Below are 23,334 nucleotides of genomic sequence, written 5' to 3' on the forward strand. Positions count from 1 at the left end.
GGAATGGAAAGATGGAGGTGGATGGGAATAAGGAACAGAATGGTAAAAGATGGAAAATAGGGTCTAGATGATGATCATGGGTAGAATATTACTATTACATAAAACTTTATGTACATAAAACTATAAAAGTATAATAAAACTATTAATTTAATATTAATTAATTTATATGTTCCTTTAGTAAAGCTTCAAAGACAAATAATGATGATAGGGGTAGTGGGTAGAAGGGAGCAGCTTATTTCAAGGGGAATGACAAGGATTTTACACACAATTCCAAGCACCTAAGAAGTGCTCACTTTTGAACTATTGTTATGCTAAATACAGATCTTTCTCTTTAATTCAAAACAAATTCCCTAAGGATATTTATTTGGGAACATGCAAAATAAAATTATACTATTTTAATTAATATCTTTGAAATTACTACTATTTAAAAACAATAAAAATACATCTATTAATATTGTTTATAATACAGACTTGTCTTCCCCAATAAATCCAAATTTCTGAGTTTTTATGATATGATACATTAATATTCTTAGATCTTGTTGGGAAGGGAGTTCTATGACACTAATGTTGCCCCACCTCTCTTCCTATTTCCAACTCTTCTAGGTGAGTAGAATCTATTTCCTGTTTCTCACAGTCCACAAATAAAGAATATAATATTACAAAAGAGGGAAATGGGTCCAAGTGCTGCAGAGGCATATGCATAAGCTCAGTGGATCAGCTGAGAACATTCCTGATTTAAGTGGGAGTCACTCCATTCTGGAACAGTTCATGTTGTCTCTGACATGTGGTTAGTCTATATATAGTTTGATTTAAAAAAAAAAAAAAAAGCCCTAAAGTTCTCCCTAGAACAAAAATTTGGGGTCTATTTTAAAACATTATTAGTGAGAAAAAAAAAACGAATACCATCAGCACTATGGATAAGGCTAATGGATTCATTCAGGAACAAAAAATTAAAACATACTCTAGAAAACATAGAGATCATATGCTTTCTTCCTTCCTTCCTTTCTTTTTTTAAACCCCTACCTTCCGTCTTGGAGTCAGTGCTGTGTATTGGCTCCAAGGCAGAAGTGTGGTAAGGGTAGGCAATGGGGGTCAAGTGACTTGCCCAGGGTCACACAGCTAGGAAGTGTCTGAGGTCAGATTTTTAACCTAGGACCTCCCATCTCTAGGCCTGGCTCTCAATCCACTGAGCTACCTAGCTGCCCCCTCATATGCTTTCAAATGAATAACATCCTAGATTTCCAAAAGCAAGTACAACAAAAATACAGTATCAAAAATGTACGACAATAAAAAAACTAGTATTACAAATATATGAGACAGCTGAACTTTAAGAGGAAAGCACTGAACCAATTTGATTATCTAAAAATTCTAAGCCTTAAATGAAAGAAAATAAAAGGATAACAAAACAGATCTATACTTACTTATCATCCCTTTCCAGACATTTGACTAGAATAGGTAAAATCCCAGATTTTATTAAGTCATCAATCGGTGGATTTCTGTCACTGGATAACAGTTTTCTAAAAAAAGAAATGAAAACAAAGAATTGTGTCATAAAGATAAAATTCTGAACCAAAAGAATAGTGGGGCTATAATTTTCTTAATTTCACTGTTATGATATTATTACATATGATAAAACAACTCACTCTTGAGAAAAAGTAAGTTTTACCTTGCAGCCTGGACAGCACTCAATTGGACCACTGGATTATCACTTGTGGCATTCTGTAATACCAAATGTAAAGTTCAGAAATTTGTAAAGCATTCAATATAAATAATGTTGAATAAAGTAAAAATGTTATAGGTAACATACCTGCAATATAGCTTCTAGCGTTACATTTTGCTTAAAAAGAAAGAGATAATTATAATTATTTATGAAAAGTCTATTTGTTGCTAATAGTTTAAACTAAGTATACCCAAATTTTCTTTGGGTATAAAAAACTGATTTTAAGGTTATTACTAAAAACTTTCTTTTAAAATTGTTACAGAAAAAAATTTTCAACTTACTGCTTTAAAATCAGCATCAACATCAGAATCTTCTAAACTTTCTTCTTGAGGAACATTTCTCTTTTTCAATAAATGTTCATCTCTTTTGTTCTGAAAGGCAAATGGTAAGTAATTGATCAACAAGTACTGAAAAATATAATTGATTAATTGATGTCAATTTCAGATCTTTTTAAAAAAATGAAAAATTGATTAAAACTAAAATTTTTTGGCTCGGCTTTAGAAGTTTGAACATAGTGAAGTTTCTATCCAAGATTAATTTAATTTAGATGTGTAGGTATGAACTGAAAGAATTGGCATGCCTTATTTTTTTTGCCAGTAAATGTGTAACATGATGAAACAAGGTAGCTCAGTGGCCTGAGAGCCAGGCTTAGAGATGAGAAAGCCTAGATTCAAATCTGGATTTAGACATTTCCTAGCTGTGTGACCCTGTGTAAGTCACTTAATTCCCATTGCCTAACCTTAATCACTTTCTGCCTTAGAACCAACACAGAGTATTGATTCTAAGACAGAAGGTAAGGGTTAAAAAAAAAAAAATGTAACAAACCAATGAAAGTGACAAACCTCTATATAGAACATACAGTATCTATTATATTATTTAGTTATAATAGAAATATTTATTTAGAAACCATTCATATTTCTATTTTAATGAAGCCAAAAATTGAAAACTTGTGTTAATTATTAAGCCCCCTGGAGTTATCTAAATTAGCTCTATTTTAATCCTATGTGTAAGCAAGCACCTTTAAACACTGACACTTGTAATATACTGGGGTCATTGCAACATTAACAGTTTCCTCTTATATCACTGCTTTATTTAGAAAGTACTCATCAAATGAGTTGTTCTGAAATAGTTACTTTAACATTAAAGCATTCTGCAAACTGTTGATAGTTATTGAGTCCAAATATGTCTTAGACACAATACTGCACACTGATCACAGTACTGGCTACTTTCAAAATGTATTCTATGAGAAACTAACTTTTTGCCACTTAGTATATATGCCATTGAAAAAAGTAAAAATTGCTGTGGTAGGCTAATAAAACCTATTGCCCATTTTGTCTTTGTGGTGGTGGTTGTTCAGTCATTTCCATCACTTCCAATTCTTTATGAACCCATTTGGGGTTTTCTTGGCAGAGATAATGGAGTAATTTGCCATTTCCTTCTCCAGCTCATTTTACAGATGATGAAACAAAGGCAAACAGGGTTAAGTGATGCTAGTAATAAGTGTCTGAGGATGGATATGAGGATGGATAGGAAGGAATTTTGTCATCCTGATTTCAGGTCTGACATTCTATACACCTTGTTGTCAATTCTGTCCTTAATGGTAGTGCTTAGTTCTCATATTTGTTTAATAAATTAGAAGTCCATTATCCTCTTGGTTTTCAACATTTAGTAGATTTCCTCTTATTTTCTTTGCCTAAGCAATCTTATGAATATTGTTTCTCCCCCCCATGAGTCTTGTCAATAATACAGGCAATGCTTATTATTCCCCCTTCTGCCCTTTATTTTAAGCACTAGAGTAATGATATATTTGAGTTTTCATTTGTAATGAAATACTTGGCATAGAATTAATGATAACAGCTGACTAGCAACATGTCATTAAAACAAATATTCAATGGCATAGTTCTATAATCATTTAAAATAATAAAATTATGCTATCCTAAAATCAGTATATATTACTACATATTTCAATTATGCAAAGGTCAATGTATAAGAAAAACCACTCAACTATATCATTATTTTTATCTAAAACTAATAGAGTCTGGGAAGTCATATATTGACTTTGAAAACCACAAATTAACACTAGCCATGTTGTATTATATTTTATTTTATTAAATACAATGTTTCTTGATTACATTTTACTTTTTATTCTAGCTGTGCTGGCAAGTTTGATAGCTCTGGTTTGGATGGCCAGGGTCTCTTAAAAAATTTGTTCAATGAAGTATGAACTCTCTTTTTCTCTTGATGAATTTCTTTGATTTCCTTGATGAATTCCTTGATGAATTTCCTAGTAGTACATTCTACTGGCATTAGTGTTCTGATAAAAGCAGTAAGTATAAAGGAAGGGTTTTTTTTGTTATTAATAATAAAAATATTATTCCTTCCACTCAGAAGCATTTTTGAGAGGTGGGATTAACCCAACATTTATCCCTTTCACCCTCACCTATCTCCTCAGTTTAACCAGTTTCAATTGAAACTGCTCAGTATCAGACCAAAACTATTGTCACCAGAAAACAGTTTTAAAAAACCATTAAGTTACTCATCTTTCACTGCTACAGCAAGCTCAGGCTCTGTGGTTTTCTGAGTCTGGCTAACTTTCACAAAGGCTTGAAAAAACATTATATTCATGCCAGGTGTTCTGCCCCATGACCTCTCCAAAAATCTCCTCCAAAGTTCCAAAAACGGTATTCAGAATATTACACTCACTCTCCCTTGTACCAAAACCCTCCCTACAAAATAAAATGAAGTAGGACAAATGTGAGTAGATAATAATTGTTTTACAAAATGCAGAAGCAGAAAACTACAAATACATATCAAGAAGTCTTCTGGTATTTGATACTTTGTCAACAAGCTATATACTTCAAAGAAAGCCAAAAAAGCAATTACTAAGTCATTAGCAGACTTTTACAAAGGTGCTTCAAAACATTTCCCACTAGGGAATTGCTAAGAAAGGCATAAAAATAAATAATAAGATCATATTCTAACTGTACAAACTGCTTTGGTTTGAGTAGAAGAAAGATAAGGGCCTTAATTCTGCAGACATAATGAGTAAAACAGAGAAAGGGGTGGGTTGGCTTACTTCAAGAATTTTTTCTTCTTTCTGATTTAGCTGTATTTAAAGTTATCCCCTCTCCTGCCAGAATGTTAAATTTAACCATAATTATTGACATAATTAATTCCTGTAAATGCTCAAGAGCAAATACAACAGTTTATTTCCTTTTTTAAATTTTAAAATGACCAGTTCTAGAAAGCAGAAATTTTTTCTATACCAAAATCTCATTTCTCTTTTTCACCATAATCAACTGTTCTGTTGATCTACAGCTAAACAACTGATGTCTTTCATAATTTCTGCCTCATTTCATTAATAGTTTCCCCAATTACAGTTAATATTTTTAGCCAAGACCATTATATTGGTAAGTTTGTTCACTGCATCTCTCTTTTGTACTACTAAGGAACAATGTTTCAGATTCTGTACTACTTCATGGTCCAATAAGATTTAGAATTTACTATATTTATGTTAGCATTCTCCAAAGAGAACCTGGGTCTATTTCATTGAAAAAGTTAAGGACATTGGTTGAAAGCTCTTTCTTCCCTGCTCCTCATCACTTCTTGTATCAAATATAAAATCCTCTTTTTGGCTTTTCAAAGCTCTTCATAACCTGGTCCTTTCCTACCTTTCTAGTCTTCTCACAACTTACTCCCTTCCACATACCCTGGTCTCCTTGATGTTCAACAGGGTACTACAGTTAACTGAGACTTTACCCAAAAAGAATGGGGACACATATATATTAGAGTACCAGATTTTATCTAAAGATCAAAGAATTAAATAAAACAAAAAGCTATGATATTTTTGACAAAGATAATTCTATGGGTTAATTAAAGCCATATTCTTAACAGAGATGTAATATTGCCAATGACTAAATGAATGTCAATTAAACTAATTCTTTCCAAGGTTCTTTTGTCTTGAAGGACAATAAGGAAGACCTAATCTTTATAGGTCATTGAATTCTAGGCTGTATATGCTGTCATATAAAATAGAGGTAAAAGTACTAGTTATACAGCAATTACTTGATAAACATCATTGAAGTGAATTGACTTTCCCAAATGCTGCAAAACTATTACTTACATTTCTTTTATATCCTCTGACTATAACCTTTTGTTACCTGAAAAACTTCATCAGAAAAATAAATTAACAACAGAAAGCTAATCTCTATCCCCAGAATATTTAAGACTACTAGTCTAAGTATATAGACTTTGCTTCTTTAAACTTGAAAAAGAATCTGATTTTTAAAGCATGTTTTATTAACAATTTTAAGGGAGAAAACACCTAGAAAGTCTTTATGTTTAGGTAACCTCTTAAAAGATAACAACAAACCAAATACTATATAGTTTGGTTTTAATTGGTTTCTTGAGGATTCTCTATCCATTTAACAGGATTACAGAAAACCATCTGGTTAAAGGGAATAAATACTCAGTCAACCTCAAAGAGCCCATTAATGTAAACATATCCTCCAGAGATAAGACATGTGTTAGTATATAAATATATATACACATATACATATACACACTATATATATTATGTATGTACATGCATGTACATGTACATACATATATATAAAAACAATAATTTACATTGTATTCACTTTTACACAGGACAAAAAACTTTCCTTAAAACACTCTGTGAAGTAGGATATCTGAATAAATTCAATTATTCCTATTTTATAGAGGAGGAAATTGAGGCTTAGAAAATTAAGTGCCTTGCTTATGTACTCATAAAACAGAACCCATGCACAAATTCTTATTTTCTGACTCAAAGTCAGTATTTTCTTTTTCCTACATCATATCCTCAAAAGTACTATTGTTCCAAATTCCCATTTCCAAAGGGAAATATCATATTCTTAAATAGAACTGATTAAAAAATTTACAGAGACAGAGGGTACAGAGAAGCATTCATTTCTGTTTTAATTTTATAATATTACAGTTTCTGAAGGGGCTCTGCATGACAAGAAATAAAGACCAGTTTTCAAAAGACAGTCTTTCATTCATATTATATGTAATTTTAACATTAGAAAAGATAATTACCACATAAATAACAAAATCATAAACTGCTTACCTTACGGAGTTCAATTGTCACTTCATTTCTGTGTCTTCTCATAGTCTAAAAAGACAAAAAAGATATTTAATATCTAAACACAAAACAAAAGATCAATAAAGTTTATAATGCTATGTATAAACTGTTAATCTTTTTTTCAGTCATTAAGATACTTATAAAAATTAAACAAAGGTCAGTTATTACATTCAAATATCTAAAGGTGACAGAAAAAAACAACTACTGACTAATATGTCTTCTTTTCCACTATTGTTTATGAGAATAAGCTAAACACATGTCAAGGGCTTAATGAGGATATATGAGAATGGAATTGGCAAGTTCACATCTCTACAATCACACTACTAAAGGACACATCAGGAATACAATAAGAATGTTATTAAGCACTTGTTTTTGTGCCAGGTACTATATAACTGGAGATACAAAAAAAAAGGGAAACATTCCTGCCTTTCAAGAAGTTTACATTTAATAAAAGAGAAAATATAATCAGTATAATATAAGAGATGAATACATAATAGATGGAAGGTAACTTCAGAGGGGATGGTACTTTACCAGTGAGAGCAGGGAAAGTGTGTGAAGGGGGATTGGGGGTGAGAATTAGGGGTAGGAGAATATCCCAAGAAAGGTTTCCTAGAGGAGGTGGTGTTGACCAATCTTATTATATAAGCCAGGGGTTTCTAAAATTCAGCATTTGGGACAGATCAGTCCAGACATGAGAAATAGCCAGAGGCAAAGGAAATGCTATGTTTGATGAATAGCAAATAGGTCATGATTACTGTATTATAGACTGTGAAAGACTGAAATGACCGGAAGGAGCTAAAACAAAGAGCTTTACCTGCCAAATATAAAATTTGTATTAAATCTTGGAGATAATAAGGAGCCACTAGATTTTACTGAGTAAAAGTATGACATGATCAGTTCCATGCTTAGGAAAAAATCATTTTGATAACTGTGTGGTAGATGGCTTGAAGTGGAAAGTTAAGGTATGCAAAGCATTTTAGAAGGCTACAGCAATTAAGAGGTGGTTAAGGTCAAACTAGGGTAGAAGCTGTGTGAATGTAGAGGTAATGCATTTGAGAGATGTTATAAATAAAGGACAAGATTTGGCAATAAATTGGATTTGTGGGGAAAGTAGGTAATTCTGAGGATAATTCTGAGATCTGAAAGGATAATTGGTGATAACAGAGAAGTTAGGAAGAAGAGAAGGTTTGACAGGGAAAGATGATGAGTTTGGACCAGAATGGGATAAACAGATTTGATAATAATCATCTCGATAGATAAAAATTTAATTAAAGCTTTGGGTGCTGGAGACATTAACAAATGCAAGAATGTATAGAGAAAAGGAGAGCCTAGTTGTTAGTTGATTACAGAAAAATGCTACCCTAAAGGCTTTCCTTCAATAAGATTTCTCCTATACACATCCCCAAATTTAAAAAGATTCCTTGAAAGAAGAAATATTAGTAACCTTGTTCAATGATTCTCTGATCATTAATGTCAAATTAGGTAATAAAAAAGGAAGATATATGCTTGCCAAAGGTATTTATCACTGTCATGGAAAAGATCCAGAACAAAATTCAAGTTGAAGAGACTTCCTACAAAGGGTAAAGTCCTCCAGAGGCTCCTGCTTATATATATCAATGTATTGACTGCATCAAGACCTAGAATACTGCAAAACCCCCTGAGACTGATAATGGCCTAACTACAGAGGGGAAAAAACCAAGTGGTTGAAGAATGCTTATTGTCCAGAATATAATCTATGGTTGGATGGAAAATCTAGAAATCTACACAGAAAAGGTTTCTCCTTACTACAAGTCCTAAAGCAGAGGACATATGGTCACTTGTTTAGTAATGATAGAGGGATACAGGATGGTCTAAGTTCATGTTGGTGGACCTATGCCAGCGTGGGCTACTCCCTTCCCCCTTTCCACACTGCCTGAGGACATTTCTCACATGACCCGCCCCTCTACCCAGCAGAGCACTTCCTCCCTCCCCTGTCTGGGTTAAAGTGGGGTAGGGGTGTGTGTTTCACATGTGGTGTGAGGATTGCAGTTTGGGCACTCAGTATCTAAAAGGTTCACCCTCACTGATCTAAATGATCTCTGGCATTTTTACAATTAATGCAATGTAAAACAAAAGAATAACTGAAATTATTAATGAATCCTTTAAAAATTGAGACACACACCTCATGGACAGATATGGATATGTACAAATTGGGTCCTGTAAGTGTGGAACTTATAGTCCAGAACTGAAATGAGAGGAAGACAGTTGAGTGGGTTGCTTTTAACAAATTAATGATTATCCTTTCCCTGAAACAAAGGTTTGTTTTTTCAGTACCAATAGTTTTTTGGTGATGCTTTACTTATGGCTCTAAATCACAGAATATGATGGCCTCCAAAATACTGAGCCTAAGGAACATAGAAGACATAAATAGGCTCTACTACCCTATATACAAGGAATAAAGCATTTCATCAAAGAAATTTACAACAAGAAGGATTAACAAGTTGGTCTTGGGGCAATAAAAAGAGAGAAACAGTAGAGAGCTTACAGACTACTTTTATGCTTGTAATATCAAACGAAGTCAAGAAAAGCTTCCAGCACCTAAGGCTGATCACCTATGATGAAGTTAACGGGCAGAACAAGAGTTCAATCAATCAATAAGTATTTATTAAATACCTACTATGTGTCACGTACTGTGTTGGGCACTGGGGATACAAGTACCAAGAATGAAACAATCTGTACTTGCAATGAGCTTACATTGTAATGAAGGAGATAACAATATAAAAAAATGTATGCATGTATGTATACATATAAAGTATAGAGCGAGCAGTTAAATAAAAGGTAGCATGGGAAGAAGGGTATTGGCATTTGGGTGAGTGAGGGAGAATGAAGTGGGGGTGGGTAGGGGTGTGAATTCAAGATGGTGCCTGAGCTGTGTGTTCAAGAAAGAACTCTATGAGGCAGAGCTAAGAAAGGCGTTTACTCCAGCTATGGGAAATAGTGCAAAAGGTACAGAATGCCATGTGTGAGCAGTATAGAGAAGAATTTAATTTAACTGGATTAGTAGTCAGGGAGGGGAGCAATGTTTGATGCGAATAAAAAGATAAATTTATGTAAATTAAAGAGAATAGAAGCCACGAGAGTAACTGAATAGGGGAAAAACATGGTCAGGGATAACTTTGCACGGGACAGACAGACATGGGTGACATGTGATCTATATTTTTGGAGGGGATAATGATGAAATCAAAGGTCCATCTGAATACCCTATATTGTGGATCTAAGTTCATGATACTGATGCCCAGATAATTCGAAACTGCTATTGAATGATTTTTTTTTACCAATCTTGTTATAAATTTTAAAATTAACTCCATATGTATACATAGAGGGGTCTATTTTTCTATTTTACTCTACTAATGTATTATTATTTGCTTTAATATTTGCTGTTTTACATAATGAAATATGGTGTCTACTATTCAACTCTTGTCATCAATATCTTTGATATTCTTGCATAAGACACTGAATATGGAGTTAGGAAGACCTGAGTTTAAATCCTCCTGGTTAAGTGATCTTGAGTGAATCAAGTAAACCTCTGTGTGCCTTGGTTTGTTCATTTATAAAAATGAGGGGAATTGGATATGATGGTCTCTAAGGTCTCTTCTGGCTCTAAAGAGAATTCTATGAATGTTAGCATGTTTGATTTCTCCAAAGTGTAAAAATTTATCAGTCACTGTAGAAAAATCACATTTAAAGTGTCCCTTTTTAATTTGTCTTTAGACATTCAATCATTTATTATTACCAAGTGCCTACTATGTTCTAAGTGCTAGATACAAAAAAAAAAGCAAAAACAACTAAAAATTTCTCTTTCTCAAGTTCAAAGTCTAATAGGGAGACAACATGCAAACAACTGCACAAATTGCAAATATATTTGTTACGTCTATTGTGATAAATTGGGGTAATCTAAGAGGGAGGGAACTAAGATCAAAGAGGATGAGGAAAGGCTTCTTAAAGAAGCTGGATGAGAGAAATAGATAGTGAAAATGCAGGTAATTGGGAAATGAATGTTTTGTTTAAGGAACAGTAAAAATAGTGTAATTGAATCAGAGAGTACGGAAAGGAAAGTATAAGAAAACTGGAAAAATAGGAAGGGGCTAAATTACAAAGGACTCTGAATACCAGAGTATTTTATATTTGATCCTAGAGGTAATAGAAAGCCACTGGAGTTTTATTCAATGATGGGGGAAGGTGATTTGGTCAAACTATTTTTTTAAAGAAAATCAATTCGACAGCTTAGTAGAGGAAGTACTGGGCACAATCTAAAAACTAGAGATTTCTCAGTACTCTCAGATCCCTTTTCTACTACATCACTACAGAAGTGGAAAGAAGACTTAAGAACCACATGGAACTTTTATCTTGCTTAGTGAAGACCACTGCAAGTATCTAATATACATTTATATAGTGCACACACATACTCATCACCAACTGCTAACCGGCCAGTAATGAACTTAGACAGCAGACAGGGTCACAAAGTCTGTCAGTTGGCCCACAGTAGACGCCTTTCCAGTAAGGGAAACCTGCCAGAATTTTCACTCTGTTGGCATAGACTTCAAAGGAACCAGGGTCAAATCCATGTCATGATGAGGGAATGAAGTAGGACTTTTGTAGAAGGCTTCAACAAAGTCATTCATAAAAATGTTAAGCACAACAGAAAAGTTCTGGGACTCTGTAGAAACTCTCCTTCAATATAACATCAATCTATTAATCAGAATTCTTTGGATCAGTTCATTTTCAAATAAAACCAAGTATATTATGACCCCAGTCCATACCTTTCTCTCTTGTCCAAATGCTGTTTTGTGAATGAAAATTTCAAATACCTCTTTAAACCCAGTTAAATTCTATCTGTGGCATTCTACTTCTAAATCAGTTTAATAATGTCAAAAAAGGAAGAAAGGTTAGTCTGAGGTACTTATATCCCTTACAAACCCAGGCCACTTCTTTTTCCAAGTACTCACAAATCATACCACTAATAACATATTGTAGAATTTTGTTCATTATTGAAGTCAAGGTCAATATTGTAGTTTGAAGATTTCTTTCTCCAGGTTAAGTGACTTGTTCACAAAGCTATTAAGTATCAGTTACGGGATTCATTCAGTTCTTCCTGACTTCTGTTTGGCAGTGCATCATGTACCATGTTGTCTCATGGGTTTAACTCTCTCAAACATTTTTTTCTAACTTTAGTACTGTTAAAACAGCCATTGTATGACCCATTAAATTAAATGGAGAAAAGAAACTGACAAATCTTTGTCATGGAATGTGGACTGCATTGCAGTGGACTTCTAAGAAAAAAACTTCTTAATCAGTTTGACAGCTAAGTGATTGAACTCTCATTACTTCTAACCAAGGGGTCAGTGGTTTCTCTAGTGTCCATGCACTTCATCTATAGTATTACTCCCCCATCCCAGGGCAGCACAACACTTTTGGTCAACTGTCAAAGCATTCAAATTAATTTACTGTTATACCAGAGATTATTGGAGAACAAATATGTAAGAAGTTAACAGACTAACCTCACTTGTTCTAACTTGTATAGATTTTCTCAGTAAAAAAATAACATCTAATAGCAATCCTAGACACTTGCAAAGTATCAAAATATGTTTTTTTTTTCAAGTTTCAAGTCAAAACCTCTCAATGCAATCCTAGAAGCTGCATTCATCACCCTGTCCCCTCCCAGGGTTTAATAAATGCCTTATATGTATCTATCTACTTGTCAGTCACTCTTTCTCCTACTCTTAAATTTATCCTTCTCATCTGGCATTTGGAAATTTGTAATTAAGAAATAGTTTCTTAAAAAAAAAAAAAAAGAAATAGTTTCTAATAGATAACATTGAGCCTAGACTTTAGGAGAACAATTTTCAAAAGGTTAAGAGAAAGGTAGATGGAATCACCTGGTCTGAGACTTTAAGAGAGCAATTCTGATATGGTCACAAATGATTCCTTTGAGGAAGTAATCTTAATAAGACCAATTTGACAATATGGGAGAATTCTCAGATAAACTTAAATTTTAAATGGTCACATTCAAAAGATGGAATCAAAGGTTATTAATACAGAAGTTAATACAGGTAGATTTTTTAAAAGTGTTATGGTTAAGAAGTAACCTAGCTAGCAAAAAATGTTAAGAACACAAAAGGGGGGAGGGAGTTTGAACAAAACTGTATGTTACAGGTAAAATTGTAGGAGCATACATTTAGAACTGGAAAGGGACTTATGAAGTCAAATCTAACACCTTCATTTTACAAATGAGAGAATTGAGGTGCAGAGTGTGCAAGTGATTTTCCCCAGTTACAAAGACAATAACTCTTTGACTGGATTCTGAATCCAGGTCTTCCTGATTCCAAATCCAACACGGCCAGAATAGGTTGTTCACAACTCCTATTTTGCTTCTGTTATCTCTATCAGGAAAAAAGATCTTCAAACTAGATGGATTGATAAAAAAAATTAAGGAGGAACAAAAATCCAATATAAATAAGAGGGTAAAATTATTAATCTAGACAAATCCCAGTCTACTGGATTTAAAGGCTTGACTGTTGAATGATGATTTCTGAAGAATTGTGGAAAATGGGGAAGGTGAAAAGTACTGAAAATAAGCCAATGTTTCTAGTTTCAAAGAGTCAGATGACAAATTGCAGACTCTAAGCTGGTGAGTTTCATGTCCACTACTAGAAAAATTCTAGAAGTGTTGTTAAAAGATGGTCTGAAAATGCTCAGGAAAGAAATCAGTGATCACTATAAGGCAACATGGATTTATCAACAAGTCATTCCAGACTAACCTCATTTTCTTCTTCACAAAGTTACTAGATCAGTAATTAAGCAGGAATGCTATAGATATAGTATACCTGAATTTCAACAAGGAATATGGCAGTTTGATTTATAGGATTTGGAGTTAAAAGGAACCCTAGAGATAAGAAACAATCTCTAAAGTCCACGCCCTTGTTTTCTGGTTAGAAAACTGAGGCTCAGAAAGGGAAAGTGATTTGCCCAAAATCATAGAATTAGCGGATTGGTATTTTTAACTAAAGTTCCGTGACTCTATATCCAATTTTCTTTTTACTACACCATACTGTCTTTCACATCCTTATGAACCACATGGAAGATCTAACATATAGGATCTTATGACCAAGTACACTGAGAATGTGTTGGGTGACCAAAAACAATGAGTAATTATAATGCATTCATGTCATTATGAAAAGGGGTTCAGTGGTCTGATAAAGGGATTTGGCTTCAACTCAGCTGCATTCATCATTTTATCAATGGCAAACTATCAAATTCACAGACTTGTTGTAAGGAAAATACTTTGTAAAAAATGAAACATTACATGGATTTGAGAGATTATAAAGTCATATATGTATGCTAATAAAACTTTAGAGATGTTAGTTTATTTATGGTTTTCTCTTGGGATTCTGGTTTTGTATGAGTATTCTCTTACAATGCCCAAAATCAAAGTATGTTTTGCATACAACAGGTATAATCCAGATCAAATTCCTTACCATGGGGGGAGAGAAGTGGGGGAGATGACTGATGGGACAACTTGGATCTTATAATTTTGGAAAACATATGTTGAAAATTGTTACTACATGTAATTGGGAAATATCTAAATAAAAAGAGAAAATCAAAATGACAGGAAAAAATTAAAAATGGAAATTCACAGATGGCAAGAAGCTGAAGTATAACAATGTGATGGATAACAGAATCAAGGTCCTGACAGGCTAAAATAATGGTCTCAATATAATGAGATAAAAATTTGGTAAGAATAAACTTTAACAAAATCAATTATGTAAAAGCATGATGGGGGAGGATATCTAGAAAGCAGGTGGGGGAGTATCCAAATACATGGCTATGATTCATTCCATAATAAATTAATGTTCAAAAGACATGAATTTTTAAAAAAGGAGTAAACTATAAACAAAAATTTAAGTAAACTGTGATGTTTGATCTTACAACCTTGCAAAGTGGATAAAAAGCCAAGACTTATAAAATAGTCAATACTGAAGAGACTATTATTGATGGCATTGAAAAATGGTCTGTTCTGCAAATTAATCTGGATATGTCCTTTGACCCAGTGGTCCCACTATTGGTCACATATCCCAAAGATGTCAAAGATAGAAACAAATATATAATATATGCCAATGATGGTTAACCTTTTAGAGAGTAAGTGCCCAAACTGCAACCCTCACAACACAGGTGAGCCCACTGCCTTACCTCGGAAGGGGAGGGAGGAAGTGCTTCCAGTGGGCTGCTGGGCAGATGATGTGAGGAATGTCCTCAGGTGCATGTGTGGAGAAGAGGAGAGGAGCAGCCTCCTCTGGCATGTGTGCCACAGGTTCTTCAACACAGCTATATACCAAAAGGTTTATAGTAGCACTGTTTTTTCTTTAAGCAAAGAACTGGAAACAAAGGGTTCAAATCGATTGGGGGACAGATAAATATCTACAAGAATGTGAAATACTGTGCAGTAAGAAATGATAACTAACAAGAAGTCTGAAAATTATGGAGATCCATATGAATTATGACAGTGAAATAAAAGCAAAATATACACAAAATACAATAATTATAATAATCCAAATATGGTACAATTTTAATTTCCAATCTTGGCCTCAGTTTAGAAATGAATAAATGAACCATGCTCTTTTCCTCAAATGTAGAAAACAATGCATTCGGAAGGATATTAACACTGTCCACTGTGGTCATTTATATCTGGTTTTCTTCAATTGTTTTTCTTTGTTACAAGGGAAAGCTCCCTACATGTGTTAAGAGTAGGGATTATAACCAAATTATGATATAATAACAAAAAGCATCAAGAAGACTTAATTTTGCATGGGTATACATCAATATTGGGATATCTAAGTGGCAAAGTAGATAGAGCACTGGTCCTAGAGTTAGACTCCTCTTCCTAAGTTCAAATCTGACCTCAGACCCTTAATAGCTAATGTGACTCTAGGCAAGTCACGTAATTCAATTTGCCTTAGTTTCCTCATCCCTAAAATGAGCTGGAGAAGGAAATGGCAAACCACTCCAGTATCTTTGCCAAGAAAATCCCAGATAGGGTCATGAAGAGCTGGACACGACTGAAAAACAACAATAAATCTAGTGATATATCTATATTCAAAAAGTTTTAGTGCAGTGCTAAGATATAATCATATATGAAAAAATGAAAATGTATATAATTATAGACAGAATAAAGGAGAAACAAAAAGACCTATGGGTTTGGGTGGACCACATACTGAATGAATTAACTGTGAAGCAAAAGTAATAGGTATTAATAGGTTTAGAGAATGAGAGAATTGATTATTTTAACATATTCTACCCTGGTCAGGTATATGGAGTATCGCATTCCACTAAGAGATTGATGTTTTAAGAAGGAAACTTGTAAGACAAAAGGTTTCAAAAGGAAGGGATTGTGCCAAAACCTCCTGAAGGAAATGGAAATGTTTAACTAAAAAAAGATGTTTTAGGAAGACATCATGATCTCTGACTTCAATGTATTAAAGGCTATCATGTAGAAATTATAGTTGGAAGCTAGAAGGAAGACTATCCTAGTTCAATATAAGGAAAAGCTTCCTAAGCTACTCAAAAAATGTAAAAAGTTGTATCATGAAGAGAGATATTGAAGCAGATACTAGATGACTACTTGCAAGAAGGTAAACTAGATGACTACAGAGGTCTCTTTCAATTCTGAAATGCTATGATTGAACTGTTTTGACTTTTCTATAGTTTTGAATTTCATAACAAATCTATCTCTATGGCATAATTTGTTAATGTTCAATAACATGAAAGTTAAGATGTTTTATTGTGTTCTCTGTATTCTGTAAAATATTCACATATTAGATAGTCAATAAATACTTATTAATTAGATGGCTACATAGCCAAAGGATGACTTATTAGTCACTTTATAGTACAATCCAAATTTTAAAAATTATTTGGAAGTTTTTCACTTGTAAAAGGAATAATTATTACAAAGAAGATTTTTTTAAAAAATCAAATAAACATGAATTGTTGAAAAAATCAGTGGATTATTTAAAGATACAAGGATTCTACATGACAAAAATTATTTTTAAGATTAAAACAATTAGTGTCTGAAATAATCAGAGAAAGGCCTGGCAATTGGAATTAATAAGGAATTGATAATGGTTACACTAATAACCAAAATAGAAGAACAGTCACAACCACATAAAGAGATGCTCAAGTTCTCTAATACTCAGAAAAAAACCTAATCAAGACACCTTAAAACACTTCACATCCATTGGAAAATGGGTTAGGGCAGTGATGGGTAAACTACAGCCCTCGGGCCAGAAAGCCCCCGAAAAGTTCTATCCTGTTTAGGGACATTATTCCTAATCTGAATCTGAGTAGGATATGATACAATGAAACTTCAAAAGAGTTGCCTTAGAAACAGACTGATAGATGAGCATTTCCTTTCCTTTGGCCCCCTCTTTAAAAAGTTTTCCCATCACTGGGTTAGGGTAAAAATACCCCCAAATAATAAAAGAATAAAAAAATCCAAAGTTTGTAGAATTGTCAGGAATACAAGATTGGCGGCACTGCAGAATGGTGAAATTTACTTTTGAGAGCAATTTGGCCATATGTAGTAAGAATCACAAAATTGAATATATCTCTTCATTCAGCAATTCCACAGCTAGAATTTTATTCCTGAAACATCATTATAAGGAAAAAATAATCAACATATAGAAATATTTGGTTAATCTATTGTTATGGCAAAAAAGTTGCAATTGTACATGTAACAATCGGAAGAGTTGATACACTACAAGATATGAATGTGACAGTAAAGTGTCATAAAAGATGATAAATATGAAACATACAAAGAAATATGAAGAGACCAACTAAAGTGATGAAGAGTGAAAACAGTGAGAGAAGGAAAACAAGGTCAAAAGTGGCAGAATTTCAGATTCTATTAGAATGGTAAATGATAGAAATATCGTTGGTTTTTGCCCTGTTGATTTGCTTCCCTTATCCTAAATATTTGATTGTTTATGTTGATAATTACCTGCAAAAATGTTTTTAAATTACTATTTGCTGAAGTTTAATCTTGACATTTTATCAGGCTAGTGTCAAGTACAGCTACTGCTACCCTGCCTCACTGCCAATAATAAGTTTAATGTAGGAAGTCTGTCGTCATCTCCCCCCTCTTAATTTTTTAAGAATTTAAAAGAATCAAAGCATACAATGTTGAAGGAAAAAAAGGACTCAGATTATTTTGTCTAAATAACCTCCACATTCTGTAGATAAGAAAACTCATGCCCAAACAATAATGTGAGTGCCCAAGGTCTCATAAGACTTTGCCTAATTCTAAGATCACTGCTATCTTTAGTATATCACACTGCTAGCCTGATTCTTACTTTACATGGAGTCCTTCTTGTCTATCTAAAACATGCCTTTCCTCCCCCATCCTTGCCTACTATAATTACTAGCTAGTACTTCTACAGTGTTTTTCAGTTTTGCAAAGCACCTTATATAAGTTAACTCTTTGATAACACCCCCATTTTACAGATGGAGAAACTGAAGCTAATTTACCCCAGGTCACTCAACTAGACAATGTCTATGGCAGCATTTGAATTCAGCTCTTCTTGACTATAAGTAAAGCAACCTATGCTACTCTAAATCCTACCATCTCATCGTTGAGGACTCAGTTCACATTCCAGCTCTACAGTGAAATTCTAACAAAAAGATCTTTCATTATCCTGAAGTCTTCAGACAAATAAATGCAAAAATCCTTCATTTGGCAATTACCAAATTTACTACATCATACTGTGTGATATTTTTTCACTTATATTGGTCTTATATAGGTTCACTTATATAAGTCCATAATTAGATTACATATTCTTTGAGGAATAGCTCTTTAGTTTATATTTCTTTTTATTGCCTGTAACAATGTTGCACTCTGCACAGCAATCAAATATTTGATTAAAACTTGAATGTCATTAAGGACTATATAAAGACCATCATCATATAAACATATATAAATATATAAACCCATAGATATCATCATCATTTCTATATTACCAACAAAGCCTAGAAGCAAGAGGTAAAAAGGGCAATTTAATTTAAAATAACTAATAGATAAATATAAAATACTTGGCTGCCAAGATAAAGCCAGAACTATTTGAAGACAATTATAAAACCCTTCTCACATAAGTAAAGACATCTAAGCAACTGGAGAAATATTACTCATGCAAAGGATGAGCTAAAAGAATAAAAAAAATAATTCTACCTATAGAATTTATTTATTCAATGCCATCCCAATCAAAATGCCAGAGAATTATTTTGTACAACTAGAAAAAATGACAAAATTCATCTGGAAAAATCAATGGGGAATCAATGGGAAATCTAAGGGAATAAATGGGGGAAAAAAGTGAAAGGTGGCATAGCAGTACCAGATTTTCAACTATTATTATATTACAAAGTGGTGATTATCAAAACAATCTAGTACTGGTTAACAAATAGAGTGGTGGATCAGTGGCATAGATTAGGTACACAATACACAGTAGTAAATGACCATAATGATCTTGGATTTGATAAACTCAAAGATACATTTGGAGAAAGAACTCACTAGTAGACAAAAATTGCTTGGAAAACTGGAAAGCAGTTAGGCATAAATGAAGCATCTCTCACCATATACCAAGATAAGGTCAAAATGGGTGCAATAGATCTATTAGATCTATGGATAAGGGAAGAGTTTATGACTGAACGAGAGACAGAGGATCAGTGGCTGTATAATGGAAATTTTTGACTAAGGTTATTTTAAAAAAGTTTTTGTAATTTAAAAAAAGGTTTTGCATAAAACCAATGCAGTCAAAATTAGAAGGAAGGCAGGAAACTGGGAAAAAAATTTGTATCATTTCTTTGATAAAGGCCTCGTCTTTCAAATACATAGGGAACTAAGCCAATTTATAAGAATAATTCCCCAATTGATAAATGGTCAAAGGATATAAACAGGCAGTTTTCAGAAAAAGGAATCAAAGCTATCAATAGCCAAGTGAAAAAATGTTCTAAAACACTATTGATTAGAGAAATGTAAATTAAAGTGCCTCATACCTATCAGATTGTATAAGACAGAAAATGAAAATGAGAAATACTGGAGGGGATGTGTAAAAATAAGTACTAAATATACTGTGGTGGAGTTGTAAACTGGTTCAACCATTCTGGAGAACAATTTAGAACCATGCCCAAGGAACTATAAAACTGTACATAGCCCTTGTCCCAGAAATGCCACTTTTAAGGTCTATATCCCAAAGAGAAAAAAAAGGAAAAGGACCTATATATGAACAAAAATATTTATAGCGACTCTTTTTGCAATGGCAAAAAATTGGAAACCATGGGGATGTCCATTATTTGGGGAATGGCTAAACGAGTTATGGTACATGATTGTGAGAGAGTACTATTATGCTATATGAAATGATGAACAGGATAGTTTCAGAAAAACCTGGAAAGACTTCATGAAGTGACTTAAAAGTGAAGTGAGCAGAACCACAAGAGCACTGTACAAAGTAACAGAGATTGTAATGATGATCAACCACGAAAGACTTAGCTACTCTAATTAACACAATGATTCAAGATAATTCTGAATTATTGAAAAAAGCTATCCATAAAAAAAGATCTGATGATCTGAGGGCAGACTGAAGCATATTTTCCCCAAGGTCTTAATTTTTCTTGCCTTTTTTTTTTTTTGTTGAGGAGGGAGACAACAAGGTTAATATGGAAATGTTTTGTATAATTTTACATATATGACTGATATAATGCTTGCCTCCCAATGTTGGGAGAGGAGCCAAAGGGAAAGAATTTATAACTCAAAAAATGTTCAATTAATGCTAAAAATAATTTAAATTTTAAAAAAATTCACATAATCTTTAAGTCTATATCAGGTTACACTTATAAATGCTCAGATAGTTCATTGAAATTTAACTGCAGGCTACTACTCCAACCTAAGCTCTTCCTTTAATCTCTTGGAGAAGTACTAGTAAATATTTGTGTTATTTAGAAAAAAACACTAATATTTAAATACTCCATTCCTTGTTCATTTAATGCATGCAAGATGTCAATGGCAATCAATCTCTCATCTCTATGTACTTTAGGTATTGACTGGAGTACCCAAATGACAGGCATGACTATATCTGTCAATATGACTCATCACTGGTATATTTCTAGTCTATGAAATGCCACTTCCAAGTACCAGATGACAGTAATAGCGAGGTACTGTAAAACACTTTTTTTAGAAATACCCTCATTAATAACACACAATAAGGTTACAAATGCATAACTTAAAAAAAAAACTAAAATTATCTTAAGGTATTTACTTATTTTGATTTATATATTACAGATAATACATATGAATAATTTTAGGTTTCTCAAGGAGGCATTAAATTATGACATTTAATTAAAATTATAACAAATTAGTTATATTTCAAAAAATATCAATGCTGATTATAAGACAAAATAATAATAGCACCTAAAGACATGCATGATTCTGTTACTCAACTTCATTTAAGTCTGAACTTGATCTTAGCCAAAAGGCCAAAATTTAATCCCGAAAAGCATAATTATGACACCCACACCCTATAATTAACAAACTTTAAGACAATATATTGTCAGTAAGTAATCAGATTCTAGAGCATAGTCAGGAAGTTTATTAAAGCTGTCACAAAAAAAGTAAAACAAACGCTGCTTGTAATATTTTGTTTTATGAGAGCACTTTCCTTATTAATTACCTTTTTATATGCCTACCAGTAGAATGTCTGGGTCAAAGGCCAAGGATATTTTGGCCATGATTTACATCCTTTTCCAAAAAGGGTTGTATTAGTTCACAACCTCACCAACAATGAATGCATTAATGTGCTTATCTTTCCACAACTCCAAAATTGCTATTCCCATCTTTTATCATCTCTGTCAATTTGCAAGGTCCAAGGAGATAGGGAGGGAGTGAGGGAAAAACAGAGAGTATAGCATTAAAATAATCAGGAAAAACAGATCTTATATCTTTCACAGCTTTGGGAAGATCTTCCTTTATTTGTAATCAAACAAGAGATAGAGACAATTGGACAAGGTAAAATAATTTTGGTTTTATGACAGTGAAAAACTTCTGAATAAATACAATCAATGCATCATCTAAGATAAGAATGGAAGTGACAGAATGGAAAAAAATCTTTGTGTCAAATTTCTCTTAAATTCTTTTATGGGAAATTTGATACAAATTTTTTTTTTGAAATCTGGAAAAGGTATTCACCCTTTATCTTCACATTTTTTCATTATTTCCCTTCATATTCTAAGTATTTCATTCCAAATAAATTTATTTTAATAAGTTCTGTATAGTATTCCTTAGATAGTTTGATTGCTATGCTAATAAAAGAGTAAATTAATTTTTGGCAGTTTTTATCATTATACTGTCAGTTTAGACATAAGCACTGAATATTACTTCAGCCACCAAAGTTGTCCTTTATTTCAATAAAGAGCATTTTATAATTAAAACTAAACAAATATTGAATGTTTACAGATTCTTAAATATCTTATACATTTTGTAGTTATTTTAAATGTAAGTTCCTTTCTACTACTGCCTCTTGAATTTTATTATCATATAGAAATAAGACTATCTTTTATGGGCTTATTGTGTAGCTTGCAACTTTGCTAAAGCAAATAACTTCCAATGAGCTTTTTTGCTGATTCCCCAGTATTTTCCAAGAAAAACATCATGTCATAATACAAATGGCTTTGTCTTCTCTTTGCTTATCTTTACAACATTAGTTTCTTCTTGTCTTACTGCTATTGCTAGCATTTCTAGAATTATTTCAACTAATACTGAGGGAGGGTTTATTCCTGCTATTTATTGGGAAGCTTCTAATATATTCTGATGAAAGTTATTCTAACCTAAATTCTTGTACCCTACCCCATTTATGACCAATGGAACACATATATAAGATAACCAAAGATAGACATATGGTCTGTAGGCACTAAACAAAGAAAAATTAGGTGGCCTAGAGTAGGATCAACTCACTAACATTGGTCTCTGGTTGGAAACTAACCAAATAACTCTAAACAGAAGGAATGCACTAAAATCTAATACAGTCTAATAGGCATTCACTAAGTGCCTACTATATATGCAAGAGGCACAAAGCAAAATGAAAAATAGTTGCATTTATTCTACATCCTACTAAGAGTAAATATGTAATTAGACAATATTGTATGTGATTATTTGAGGGAGAGCATTAATAATGAGTTATAAGGAAACACTTCTCAAAAGACAGTGGCTAGGGATTCTAAAATGAAGTTGTAAGGACAGTATATGGGAGAGGGGGGAGCCTGTGCAAGTTTGTGCAAAGACAAATGTGAAAGATTAAGCGACAAAAATCAAAAGAATAAATGGGAAATAGACCCTGAACAAGGACACATGTTACAACCAGTGGAAATGTGCGTTGGCCATGGGTGGGGGGAGAGCAGGGGGTGAAGGGGAAAGTAG

At 33.0% G+C, this 23,334-nt stretch overlaps 1 protein-coding gene across 1 annotated transcript in view; it reads right to left on the reverse strand.

Moving 5' to 3' along the window:
- The window catches only part of KPNA3 (karyopherin subunit alpha 3), a 73,644-nt gene that overhangs the window by 39,205 nt on the left and 11,105 nt on the right, over nucleotides 1–23,334 (reverse strand). The window contains exons 2-6 of the mRNA XM_044668241.1: nucleotides 6,831–6,875; nucleotides 2,002–2,091; nucleotides 1,808–1,837; nucleotides 1,667–1,719; nucleotides 1,422–1,517 (exon numbers count right to left, since the gene is read on the reverse strand). Coding sequence (XP_044524176.1) covers nucleotides 1,422–1,517; nucleotides 1,667–1,719; nucleotides 1,808–1,837; nucleotides 2,002–2,091; nucleotides 6,831–6,872 — 311 coding nt within the window. The 5' untranslated portion in view covers nucleotides 6,873–6,875. The remainder of the gene's footprint in view (nucleotides 1–1,421; nucleotides 1,518–1,666; nucleotides 1,720–1,807; nucleotides 1,838–2,001; nucleotides 2,092–6,830; nucleotides 6,876–23,334) is intronic.

This window comes from Gracilinanus agilis, chromosome 3, assembly GCF_016433145.1.
Source record: "Gracilinanus agilis isolate LMUSP501 chromosome 3, AgileGrace, whole genome shotgun sequence".
NCBI classification, from domain to species: domain Eukaryota; kingdom Metazoa; phylum Chordata; class Mammalia; order Didelphimorphia; family Didelphidae; genus Gracilinanus; species Gracilinanus agilis.